Source organism: Chelonia mydas, chromosome 2 (genome assembly GCF_015237465.2).
Source record: "Chelonia mydas isolate rCheMyd1 chromosome 2, rCheMyd1.pri.v2, whole genome shotgun sequence".
Classification (NCBI taxonomy): domain Eukaryota; kingdom Metazoa; phylum Chordata; order Testudines; family Cheloniidae; genus Chelonia; species Chelonia mydas.
In genome coordinates, this window is record NC_057850.1 from 102,671,586 (window position 1) to 102,685,566 (window position 13,981).

At 41.7% G+C, this 13,981-nt stretch overlaps 1 protein-coding gene across 7 annotated transcripts in view; it reads right to left on the reverse strand.

Annotated features, from left to right (window-relative positions):
* Positions 1-778: 778 nt before the first annotated feature.
* The window catches only part of CARMIL1 (capping protein regulator and myosin 1 linker 1), a 255,236-nt gene continuing 242,033 nt past the window's right edge, over positions 779-13,981 (reverse strand). For 4 of the 7 annotated variants that reach the window (XM_037893024.2, XM_037893025.2, XM_037893027.2 and 1 more), the window contains 4 exons: positions 13,360-13,590; positions 10,445-10,585; positions 6,485-6,631; positions 779-1,804 (listed from right to left, as the gene is read on the reverse strand). In XM_037893024.2, coding sequence (XP_037748952.1) covers positions 1,668-1,804; positions 6,485-6,631; positions 10,445-10,585; positions 13,360-13,590 — 656 coding nt within the window. In that variant the 3' untranslated portion in view covers positions 779-1,667. The remainder of the gene's footprint in view (positions 1,805-6,484; positions 6,632-10,444; positions 10,586-13,359; positions 13,591-13,981) is intronic. The other 3 variants (XM_037893029.2, XM_037893030.2, XM_037893031.2) reach the window with 1 other exon arrangement.

Below are 13,981 nucleotides of genomic sequence, written 5' to 3' on the forward strand. Positions count from 1 at the left end.
GAAGGCCAGAAGGTACCACTTGATCAACCTGTCTGACCTCCTGTGTACCACAGGCCACAGACATCACACAGCACCTGTATCAGAGGGGTAGCCGTGTTAGTCTGGATCTGTAAAAGCAGTAAAGAGTCCTGTGGCACCTTATAGACTAATAGAGGTACTGGAGCATAAGCTTTCGTGAGTGAATACCCACTTCGTCAGATGCATGTACATTTAACGAAGCGGGTATTCACCCGCGAAAGCTTATGCTCCAATATGTCTGTTAGTCTTTAAGATGCCACAGGACCCAGCACCTCCACACTCATCCAGGGCACTGGAGAATCAGATCCCCTGGAAATACAAAATATGGGCCTGATCTTACAAACACGCAAATGAGTGACTTTACTCATTGAAGCAGCCACAGTGAAGTCAGTGGAATTACTCATGTGAGTAAAGTTGCTCACATGCTTAATTCTTTGTGGAATTCAGGCCCTCTGCTTGTAATGCAGTTCAGAGTACACAAACTGGATGTAACTGGTGGCTATTTGCCTGTGTGAAAGATGCTTTACCTGAAAGTCATGAGCAAAGCGATCCGTGTATGTGTCCTCAAACAGTTTTATAAAGAAAATTATGAAGCATTTCATGTCCATCTGCAACAGGAAGATATCTGTTACTATGCAAATTTTAAAGCATTTTTTTTAAATTGTAAGCCCGGTCTGTGACGACACACTAACATCATTCAAACATAGGAACCGAAATATGATAAATAAAATAGCTTTATACCTAAAAACAGAGACTGATATTTCAGTTGTAAAATCATTTTTATTGGTACAAATATACATAAAATCGCTTCAACCTGTAATGCAAGTGAATGTCTGTGAAATATGAAAAAACAAGCAGAATTGTTTTTACAGGCGTCAAATTATTTTTCTCTTAGAATTACACATTAAAAGGAAGCTAATATGCAGACAGAACTTAAGAAGGCCTCTAGAAAACACCAATATTAATAAAATGTCAATTGCTCTCATTCCAATCAACTATATACATTAATGTATGAATGCGGAAGCATAAGATTTCATTCAGATTCTTCTGTGTTGTGCTTTCTGACAGTACACAAATGTAAGCATTTGAGTTTTATGTACAACACAACAGGAAGAAAGAAGGTCCCTATGGGAGAATGTAAAAACCATACTCAAGCATCTAATATATATAATTTATACAAATTATTTGATTAGTGTGCTCTGTTAATATAAATTACAATGTGCAATTTCATACCGCAAGAATATATTTATAGGTAAGTCACGTGCAGATTTGACACATTTACATTCAGCAGTACAACACATTACCTGCTGTACAGTGTATTAGTGTAAGATAGTGTCCAGTTATTTGCTTTGCTTCTAAATGCCCTAATGCGGGGTGTTCCTTGTAGCTGCTTCAGAGAAATTCAAGTAGAGTACATGATATAATTGCTGGCTTTAGCAAAGGCATGGAAGGGAAGGTCTGAAATCATACATAACGGAAGTTAAAGACCAAATCAATGCATACTGATTGTACTGTAAATCATGATCATTTAGGTGTATACACAAAAATGCATCCAGGGTTAAACAATGGCTGGTAAATAGAAGGGTCATTGATTGTTGTACCCAGATTGTTATGAAAGATCTTGCACTACCAAGCATTTGTACTGAAAACTAAACAAAAATAAAATCTTTATCTGCTTCTTCTCCAGAGTCACTGGACTTGCTTCCCTGCTGGCCATCTTTACTTAAAGACCTCTGTTTTAGTTCTTGGTATTCATGGGTCTGGTGTCCAGGGCTTCTTTTTGGAGCTGTATAAAATATGGAAGCAGGTCTTACTAATGATTTCACAAGGGGGGGAAAAAAAAACATTAGCACACTGGGTCCTACTCCCCGTGAACTCAATAGAAGCTTTACCATTTCCCTCCAGTGTGACTGGTGTGGGCCCTTTGTTATTAAAACTAGAAAGGGAAGGGAGGAAGAAAAGGAAAAGAACTTCACACCAGTGTCAGTCTGCAAACAGGGAAAGTTTTGGTTTGAGATCTAAAACAAAGCACTATGCTGTACACATTAAAATGATTTGGATAAAAGTTTCCTAAAATTTTAATTGAAACACTTAACAAGTCAATGCCATTTCAAGATTAGCATTTTCTCCAGGCGTACGTGTGTCTGGCACGATGTACCCACAAGTTATTAGGGACACTCATAATAACCCCCAAATCAGTAGTTTGCATTATTTTTATATACACACACAAATTTGCCCTTCCATTGTATCACTGGATGACTGCATTTGCTTTCCAAAAAGAAAAGGAGTACTTGTGGCACCTTAGAGACTAACCAATTTCTTTGAGCATAAGCTTTCGTGAGCTACAGCTCACTTCATTGGATGCATACAGTGATTCAACAGCATGAATGCATCTGAGAACAGAATTTGGCCATTAGCACTGAGGTTTAAATATCATTCCATACCCAATGGAGAATAGGAAGGACAAAGTTTGAGTGAAGAAAGAAGAGCAGTAAATCGAGCATACTAGATCGAGCAAAATTAGAATGAAAAGTGCAACTGCTGAACTACAGCATATTGTCAATTAAGTGGTAGTGAAATTACCACCTATTTAAATGGGCACTAAATGACCTCAGCCCAGCATTCTAAGAGCTCGAGTCAGAAGTATTTCTTGTAGTGTATAAACAGTGAAGCTGGTTTGAAAAGAACTTTCTTAATGCTAGAAGATTTCTGAGCTTACCGTTAACTAAAATGGCTGTTGACATGAATGGGAGTTTTACCACTGACCTTAAGGGGAGTGGAACTGGGGCAATGCTGAGCACTTGAAGAAAATCCACACTTCACTTTAAAAATGACATTTTAAAAATTTAGGAGACCAATGGGGATCTCTCCCTTTATTGCAAGTCATCTCCTCCCACCCAATTAAACAAAACATTTTAGTTAAAATAGCTTCTACACTTAGCATCATCAAATCTGTAAATCCTGCTCATCATTTAGGCTGCTTACATTTGATGTGAAATGTACCAAGGCACCATCAGCTAGCATAACCAGAAGTCTTCCCACACATTACTCATCTAAAGCCTTATCTGAAAAATTGCCCACTTTGTCTGTACCAGTACAGTCCCATTCATAGTAGCAGCTAGTGCAGACAAGGCACTGGCAGCTGTTCGAGTCCCCCACTCCCATGTTGTACAGACCTGCTGAGAGTCGATTTGGCCAACGTAGTGCTTAAAATGCCAACAGCAGCCTGCCTGCACTAGTTTTCCCAGCACTGCTAGTGGGGACGGCGCTGTATAGCCATTAGCAGCAGTGGAGAATTTTTCGCAAAGAAGCCTAGTGTAGACAGGACGACATATGCAGAAGTGTTGTTCCAAGTCTATTCAAAGGTTGTATTCTCTCCAAAGCTTTCCATGAATACTGTCCACATGATCAAACTGACCGTAACAACAATTTTTACTCCTATCCTTTGAATGGCACCCAGGGCAAGACCTTTGGAAAGGGAATCTGGGCTAGATTCACCATACTGTCCAAGCTTCATTTGGAACAGGAGTGTACAGGGGGCAAAGGTGCCTTTTAAGCAAAGTTTTGCCTCCTGTGTTTTGGGGTTATCTGGGACTGGTTCACCCCTGGTGTAGACTTAAGTCTGCTCTAAATTGTGCCAGTTTTTAAACGGCTACACTGGTTTGCCACACTGACCAATAACACCTACAGTACAATGTGCTCCTCTCCGGTGGGACTAGGTGGTGCAGAGCTGTCCTGCTAACTCCAGCAAAGGTATTCCCTGAGGTCTGATTCTCTAGATATACAGCCCCTTTACACTGCCACGAAGGTGCAAAGGGGTAACAGCAGAACACTGAAGCTGGCCTCATGTCCTTATTCTCTCTATAAAGTTCCATGCACGCCTGTAGGCTATAGCAGGGGTGGCCAACCTGAGCCTGAGAAGGAGCCAGAATTTACCAATGTACATTGCCAAAGAGCCACAGTAATACGTCAGCAGCCCCTCATCAGCTCCCTACCTCCCGCTCCCAGCGCCTCCTGCCCACCGGCAGCCCTACCGATCAAACCTCCCCCTCCCTCCCCGTCAGCTGTTCCATGGCATGCAGGAGGCTCGGGGGGGGGGGGGGGAGGAGCAAGGGCATGGCAGGCTCAGGGAAGGGGGCAGAGCCTGTGTCAGTGCCAGGGGTTGAGCAGTGAGCACCCCCCACCACACTGGAAAGTGGGTGCCTCTAGCTCCAGCCCCGGAGTCGGTGCCTATACAAGGAGCAGCATGTGGCTCCGGAGCCAGAGGTTGGCCAGCCCTGGGCTACAGTGTTATATAAAAATGCTAACAAATAATGACATTATTTGCTTCTGTACAAGTTTTATTTAGACCACCAATAGCACATTTCTGGATCTCTAGTGTGAGGGAAATTAAAAAAAATAAAAATACCCTGCATCACTAGGGACAACTGCATGTATCTCACACAATTCCGCTTACATACGCAGTGCATCTTGCCTGCCCAGCTATCAGTGTGACACTCCAAACTATGCTAGCCAAAATATGGAAATATAAGTAAGTAGCAGCAGTTTTCATCCACAGGGCAAACATCATCATCCCAGGTTTACAGATGGGAAAAGTGAGGCAAAAAGAGGCTAAGTGCCTTGCACATGGTCACACAGTGAGTCGGTGGCAGAGTTGTTATAAAATCCAAGCCTCCAACTCCCAGACTCATGATCAATCCACTAGTGCGCAGACTTCAGTACCTGAAAAAGTATGTTATAAAGAAATGGGTACTATGTCCCTTATTACTGTATTTCTTTTAAGACTCCAAGAACTGCAAACAGTAAGTACCTCTTGATTTGCCACATCCTGCAACATCCTTCTCTTTCATGTAGCAAATGTCATGATAAACTGAAATATAACAGTGCCTAAGTCCCATTTGCAAAAGCAACTTAAATGAGACTTATGTTTCTAAGTTTCTTTTGAAAATGGGACTTCGGCACTGTTGAAAATTTTACCCAGACATATCCTCTCTCCTACTGTTCACTCACACCTTTGTCAAAGGCTGAAATTCAGCTTACCATAGAAGCTATTTTATTCTGTGCCATAACATAATGGGACTGGGAAATTTATCCGGAATGGTGCTGACATATTGCACTGGGCATGTGAACCCAGATTCTGCAATCCGATTTGTGCAGGCAGATCCCTTGCAGAGTGCCACTGAAGGCAAGTCAGCGTGGCTCTGCAGTGACACAGGGATACACTTGCACAGATCCCATTGCATGACTGGGCCTTGGATATTCACTATCTATGATAACTATCTTAAAGCCGGACCTAATATCAAGAATGTGGAGAATGCAAGTTCGATTATGATGGGGAGAAAAAAAAATATGACTCACCTAATGGGGAAGTCTCAAATTCAAGTACATTAAGTTTGATTCCTCCCAAGAGAAAAGATCAATTTGCATGGTAAGGTAGAAAAAAAGTCTATTTTCTTTAAAGAAAATAGCACAAGTAGTGAAAGAAATAGACAGAGGGTATGAAATGATCACACGAGATGTAGCTAAAAAAATGTAGATGAATGAAATTGTACATTAGTGTCAAAATTCCTTCTTAAACCAAGTCATTTTGAATCATTTATATTAATCAGTTATGAGAGGTAATGAGAAGCACACAACATTTTGAGAACAATAGTTACTAAAAGGTATTTTAAAAATTCATGCTTTCAAGCAAGTTATGAAAATAGTTTATTTCAATAATTTTACAGTAAATTAAAGGTACTCTTCAGTAAAATCTTAAGCACGGAGCAGAATTTGCTTTTCAGTTTAAGAACCAATACTCCAGTAATTCTAGTGAAGTACTGTATCCAAATAAACAAACTAAGTTCTCAAAAGGTTCAGTGAGTGATGTGCTAAAACTGGCACTAACAACATTCAATCTAAAATGGGCACAGCCAGGGCTGGCCTGGGTCAGCTGACTTGGGATTGCAGGGCTCCAGCTGCGGGAGTATAACACAGCAGTGTAAACTTTCAGGCTTGGGCTACAGCTCAGGCTGAGGCCATGCGAGGGGGCAGGGACTCAGAGCCCAGGCTGCAGCCTGAGCAAGAATGTCTACACTGCTACTTTTACTCCACAGCATGAGCCCTGTGAGCCCGAGTCATCTGACCAAGGCTTTGATGCTTGGTGCTGTGGGTTTTTCAATCTCAGTGTAGTCCCCTCAGTCAGAGAACTTCAATGTGCATTGTGACAGCTTCCAGTGCTTGACAGTGTGGAGAGAGAACGCACACATATTTCTGCTTTGGATAACATCTGCCTTTAGAGAAAGAGGTTCCAGTGGGAGCACAGAAATGATGGATGTCCCTTTAGGATTTACCACTCTCAGTTTTTGATGGCAAACCAAAATACCTATCAGTTTCCCTGCTGTTATTTTCTACATGCATCTTTACCTTTGTTAGTGCCAGTTGTTAAGCACTGTGCCAGTGAAAAATGAAAATGGAAGGTTCTAACCAGTTGTTGGCTGTGACTTCCTGTGTACAAGTGCATTCACTTCCTCTTCTGCACTGGTAGAGTACTGCCTTGAAGCTCTTTTCCCTCCACTGGCTGGCTTGTCACAGTCATGATCTGTATCTCTTTTGTTATACTCTCCTGTTTGCTCTAGCAGGGAAAAGGGATTAATTTATATCTCTCAAATGTTATGTATAAGCCACATATGGAAGGTAATGGTTAGTAAAAAGACAGTTTTATCTTATCCACTCCATATAATCAGTAATATGCTCTGTAGTATGTTACTCCAGGGAGTATTCTGCAGAGTCTGATTCATGTTTAACTTAATTGGCACAGTTATCTGCATTTGTTGATATTACAGAATTCAGCAGCTAATCTATGGAAATGCAATGTAAAAAGAGGTGTATTTTGTGATTACCCCAAATAGTGTAGTTGTATTAATTAACATAAGAGGATTTTATAATCTAAGTAATTTCCACCTTCCTTCTCAATGGATATAACCATGTTTACACCAAGCAATAATTTTGGCAGATTTGCAGCGATTTACCAGTTTAAGGAATCAGTTGAGCATGCTAGTCTGAAAAGAGGCAAAGAATAAAGAAACAGGAGTAACTGACATGAACAAGTACTGTAGTAATAAATGAAACAGGTAACTGGATCAAACAAACAAACAGAAGCGTAATTTTCTATGTTCCCCAGGCAATTCTAATTTAAATAACTGATAAATGGTCTATTTTGTGTGGGAGATAAATCAAGGACTAGGAAATCCTATTATTGCAATCACAAATTATTTGTGAACAATGTTCTCAGTCTTCCATAGCTGCAATCAAAATTGTCTACTAGATCGTGTCTCTTTTGGAGTCAAGATCTACGACAGCAAGGAGTGGAGAAATCATCAGCATGGCTGACTCCCTTTAAGAACAAGAATTCGTGGACTATTTTAAATAAGCCGATCATTCCTAACTATTGACATACACAAAAATACAGTAGTTCAGAAACTTGCCAACTGCCTTAGATAACTAAAACTTTACTTAATAGCTGTAATCCTCTAGGTCTTCACTATACAGGAGTATGTAAGTACTGGGGTAACTGTATCTATTTATCTAAAGCGGAACTGGTGAGATTTTAAGGGGCACCACTATATCTTTCATTTCTAATTTCTCTTTCTCCATATCCAAAGCCCACAGACGTTAAGGGAAAGAGTCATTGACTCCATCAGGACCCATATGCATATTCCAGAACTATCAAAATGGTCCACTCACATCCCGTTGGGTTGAGAGAAGCAGTACCTTACCATTGCCTGCTGATGTAGATAGCCAAGCACTACTGGAGTGCAGGAACACTCCAGCCACAATCACTTCTCTTCACTTCTTTAACATGCCCCCTTTGCTGAGGGGGGTTGGCAAAGGAGCGGAGTATTCAGATTTCACACTAGCTGGGAGCTGTCCCACATCTTGTTACACCATGTTATTGCTACATACAAGTGGTAACAAGCTTGGTTACATTTTCTGGCCACTTTCTCATCAATTTGTAAGCTAAAACCTCTGTGTTTTATCAGGAAATAATGCAGAGACTATCCCTACTTTCCAGTGTGAGGAAGGGACTATGATAAGCATTTCCAGGTCCCAATCCTTGGGTCCGGCGAAGCTGGTCTCAGTGCAAGACCCAAGGGGTTTGGGGGGTAGGAAGGAAGGTTTCACGATGCTAATTTTGCAATCTCCCAATTCCCAGAGCTGATGGGGGCCGACTTAGCCCTGGAGCCAGTTAGAGCAGCTCCCTTGGGTCCATTACACTGGTCATGGATTGCTGCATGCACTGGCCATGCTCCCAGCATAACGCCAACGTGGAAGGGGTGCTGGGTAGGAGATGTAAAGCTAGCTATGCTGGCTTTACACAACTCAGGGACTCCCCAGTTGCCCCATTGGGACAGCTTTATGGTTCCTTTGGGCTGCCAGTGTTGCACATAAGGGCTCAAGTGAGAGTCAAGATCTGGATAGAGACCCTTTATACTGGTGATGTTCTGTTTTCCTGAGCAGTGCAATATTGTGTTTAGTCCACGAGTCTCCACAAGCTATGATTTGACACAAGGACGTCCAGACAGCCTGGGCTGCACCTTTAGGAGACACAACACAGAACTTACAGCCCAGGGGGATGGTGGGGAGGGGAAAAAGTGATTTTAAGCCACCTTTATGTCCTCCTGATCCTGCGCTACTTCTGGGGTTGGAACAGCACCTGGAGTATTTCAGATAGCTCTGGGGGCCTAAACTATGGGCATTGTTCACAATCTCCACAGTATTGCCATGCACCACTCCAGCACAACCTTTATGCCAGGATTTGTAAGGGGGTCCTTGGAAGACAGCCTGGCTGTCTTCTGCAGTGCCAGAGGAATTCTCTCTTGGCTGGAACTCTTGAGCCCTTTTACACCGCTCTGGCCCTTTTATCTGGTTTAAAGGTCTGACGTCTGCACTGTTTCAAAGACCCTGGTTTGTATTAGCTGGTGATCTCCACAAAGATAATGAGAGAGTTATGTGCAATTTACTGTGCTGAGCTGGATTTCCACGGATATGTCTACACTGCGACGTAAGCCTATGCTTGAGTGTGGCTCAAACCCAACCGCACTTGCATCTACACTGCAACTGCACTAACTCAGGTCTCAGATCCAGGATCCCAGGACCCTGCAGGCCTGGAGGGTGCAAGCTCGAATTAGGGTCTGAGCCCTATCACTTTGCAGTGTAGACACAGCCCCTCTTGATTAGAGTCCTGGAAGTCAGCCAGAAGTATGACACAATTCCCTGGGAAAACTTCCCTCGTCCTCTCTGGCTCAACAATATGCAATCTACTCTGCTGAAAACGGCAGCCAACCCCCTTTTGCAAACAGCAGCAGCTCAGGTCAACATTAGCAGCAGCTCAGGTCAACATTAACCCATTCTCTTCTGATCACCAATCTGCAAGCACACTATCAGAGAGCCTTCTGGGCTTGGAATGGAGAGTGAACCAACCAAGCCTTCTGCAAAGTGAATGTGCAGGACTGGCAGTAAAGTTTTCCCACAGTGCACCATGGGCCTAGGGCTAGAGCAGCCACATTTCAAGTGTGTGTGGGGGGAGTGGTGGGACTCTGGGATATGGTTATTTTGACTCAGATCTGGGCACAGTTCGAGCACAGGTTACAAAAGGCTTAATGTAGGGTTAAAATATAATGTAGAAACTCAAGCCCAGGGGTCTAAAACACGGATCAGTTCTCTAACAGAGTTCTTGAACACTGACCATGGGCTTACACTACAGTGCAGACATACCCTATAATTCCCTTGTCTCCCTACTCCCAGCTCTCCTAAGAGGAAGCCAATTCTGTGTGACACACACAGCACAGCACATCAGCAACAGCTAGAATCCAAAAAGTGAGACAAAGAGAAGAAAGTGGTTTACAGAATCCCCTAGAAACTCACAATGTTCAGAGTTCTTGCCCAGGCACCCTGACATACTGAGCATGTGTTTGACATGAACTCAACAGAATGCAATGATCCCCAGAGGGGAGACAGACTCAGCAAGCAGACTAGAAAAAGAAATTTAACCACTCCAACCAGCTCACCAAGGAAGCTGTATTTACCTTTTTGTGATCAGTACACATCTCCAGCCTGATTTTAACTGACCAAAATATAATGTATATGACACGTGTCACTTACTTCATGTTTCTGATGCTGTGATTTCATTGTAAAATCGCTACATTATATTATATTAATATTGACATTGGATTTATTTCTCCTCTTTTGATCAAACTGTATGAAATGAGACAGGAGGGAAAATACTGACCCACGAGTTATCACACACCATTTTCCTGTTTCCTATCCCAAAGTACAAGGCAAAAGAAACCAGGAAATCATGTCTGATATATTTTGAAGAGGTACCCATTAACTGAGTCAGGCCAGGCAAAGGATATTGGGACAGTGACTATATCAACAATCTTACCTTCTTGAGAAAATGATCTGATAGCGGGCTGGGGGCTGCTTTGACCATCTTTTTCTTTCTCAGAAGGAACTTTCTTTAGCACAGGTGGAAGCAGAGGAACTTTAGGGGAACCAGGGCCTGATGGAGACTCTGGGATGTCCTCTGTGGAAATACCACACACACAAGCAGATACATTATATTTCTTGATAGACAGCTTCCAAGAATACCATCCACATAGCAGACAATTCTAATGAACTATTTAAAAAACAATACACAACTAACAACGTGCAGGATATATTCAGTGTTTTAGCTATGCTAGAATTTGGGGCAAACAAGAAGAAATGTTCAGGAAGTCTTAGACTCACAGATTCTAAGGCCAGAAGGGACCATCTTACAAGGTTAACAGAAAATCCTTGATGGTACTCAACCCTTTTGGAAGAATTTTACTAGCTAGCAAGTTTAGTGAAACTATCCACTAATATACAGTAGTTAATTGTTCTGCTACAGCTGTTGATTATTTTGTAGACTTGAATTTCAACTCCTATTGTGTTGATTTATTATTGAAGCACAAATAAAAATCTGAAAAGACCAACCTAATTTTATTAGAGGGCTAGAAGAGAATTATGCAATTAATAAAGAAAAGTTAAAGAAAATTATTCAGAAATTTCTTTAAAAATTGTTTTGTCACACTGATATTTTTAATCATCTTGACAATGTGAAAAATTAATCAAGTGTCATAGCTATAAATTATAAAAATAAAAGCAAACTGAACTTTCATAGGTAGTCTACAGAACTCTATACTTTTGAAGGGAATACTACAGCTTCTTCCATACACCTTTTTCTAAAAAAATAAATAAAAATAAAATAAATAATTTCTGTTTTGAACTTTGAAGAAATCTCCAGGTATTTTTAATTTTTTTAAGCATTTGCATAACTGACAGACACTCTCTCAGTGGTCTGATGTGCATTATACATGCCATATAAATACGTCAGTGATGTTTTGTACGTAGACCCCGTACAAGTACAATGTCATTGTCATTAACTAGGTTGCCTGCAAAGCGGGTACCTTAGATTTATGCTTATGAAAAAACACCTAATGAAGGAAATGGTGCACTGGTGTAGGTGGGAGAAATAGGTCCTTAGGAAATATTGACTGATATTATGTGAATGTTTAGAACATGAGTTCACTGAAACAAATATTGGAAAAGAATGGGGTTTTGTCTTACCAATGAGTGGCCATCACAAAGGAAACAGCAATTTTGGTCTAGACTAAGGAATGAAATAATCCTCCAAATGCTACTTAATATTTGAACTGACCAAGCTTGTGGGCTGTCGGTATCCCAGGGCCTTCTCTGCACTAACAGTTCTTGGCAAAAATTGACTCAGCCTCATCAGTGGTAGCAATGATTGAGCACAAGTGTAAACAGGGCTCTGGTTATTGCATTACCACAGCAGGGTGGTAAAAATGCCAGGAATTGCTGGAGTCTGCTGTACATTAACTCTCACATTTCTGCTACCACTAGAGGATCTGAAACAGTGGTAGCAATGATGGGGAATATCTGATTTCCCTTCAGGGCACAGCCTGGGACATACATCTTTTGTAGGAAACATGAGGAACAGACAGCTTTGGAGCTTCAGGTAGGTTCAGACCTTCCTTATTTGTAGGTTTTTCAGATATCTACTTTAAACTTAAGAAGAAGGCTAAACAAGTGATGCCTTCCTGTTGTACACACCTAGTGGTGTTTACTTGAAGGGATATCTTATTTTATGACTGACTATAAAATAACCAATACAAATATATTAAGACAACCTAAAGGCTGGATGGTGATCTGGTACCTGCAAGAGAGGGAGAAAGTAAGTTCTAACCACTGGTGAGGCAGGGACAAGACTAGGCAGGTAATGGACAGAGTACACAATCAAGGGCAAGAAAGAACTGCCATTTCCCTCTGCAAATGGTTCTTCTCTAGGGCCAGCAGATACCAATGTGAGCATGGGAAGAGCCTAAATATCAGAAAGGCATCGGGGTGGTTACAATCATGCTTTTTAGCCATTAGTAATTAGTAAAAAGTGTGTGCGTCATAGCTGCCAGGCCAGTCAGAGTTTCCACAGTTGAATTCTTTTCACTCTCAATGTCCATAACTTTTTGGGCAGTTGCATGCCAGTGGACAGGCAGGTAAATGTGTAGGAGACTAGCTGAATCATTAAACTTTATCTCCATTTATAGTCTTTAGATAGTACCTGAAAAGGAGGTTAGTAGAGAGCAGACATTAGCAGTGGCTCAAGGAGCAACTCTTCATTATTATAAAAGACAAAACCAATGGATTTGGAGTGAGAATAATAATTCCTCCAGTCAATAAGGGCAAGAAAGGAAAAAGAGATGGGGCATAAGGCTTCGTAACATTTAGGAAAACAATCCAAAGTCAAAAATGAAGAATCTAAGTACAGAGGAGATTTATGTATACTATATGGTGTGATGGCTAATTCCTCAAAGGGCTTAGAGAAGCCTACAAAATATCAAAAATTTAAACATTTTGGTATTTAGAGTCAGGGGGTTTTGAGTTTAGAGAAAATACAAAGGTAATTGGTTTAGTCAGCGCGTCACACAATGGGGCTTCCATCCCAAAGTAGTGTCTCTGGATACTTTTATAATAAAATAATATCTAGCATAAAACAGCTCTGTGACTTTCTGTAATCTGTCATTATTTCTTCTCAGAATTTACCATTACAAATCACACTTCTGGTAATTAAAAAAAAAAGTTAGGATTAGGAGGTGGGGGGGGGGGAAGCAATTCAAGAGCAAATGACAGAAAAATCTCTCTCTTTGTGTCCAATTTCTCTCCAGGATTTAGTTATTAGCGTCTCCTTTATAGTTCACACACAAACCCTGTTCACACATTTTTTTCCAATGGGACAAACCAGCCAGAACAGCTCCTCACCATTGCGAGAGGCAGAGCGTGGCTTCTGTGGAACTGTGGGACGTCCCGTCGGGCTGGGCTTCGACTGCACTGGGGGTTTTGGACTCGTGGGCGTATTGGAAGAACATCTAGCCCTTGCACCAGCTTCAGCCTTTGGTTCAGTTTTTGGATTTTTTTCCAAGGATGCCATGACAGAGTCACCTTTACTCAAGGCAAAACGATTCTCTGGGAGGGTTTGGTGGAGTTTAGGCACTAAAATAATAGTAACAATAATAATAAATAAAATGTCCTACACAAAGCAGAAAGCATGCTGGGCAGGTACACCCACAGGGCAAAGCGCACTGTTGGCAGAAATACACACACAGTAGAAAGGCAGTGATGGAAGAACTCTCAAGACCTGGAGTTGAGCAGCGGTCCAATGAGGAGCCAGCAACGTGTTTGTCAGGCTGTACGACTCACCCATGAACAGGCCTGGGTGTCACCACACTCTTGGGTACATCGGGGAGGTGGCTGTTCCGTCATTGTCGGCAGGAGCTGGTGATATGGGTTGCTTCCCCTTTCCAATTTCATGGGATATTTTCTCACACTTTCTAATCCAATGGGTTTCTCCTTCCCTTTGGTATCCCCCATTCCTCTCCGGCAG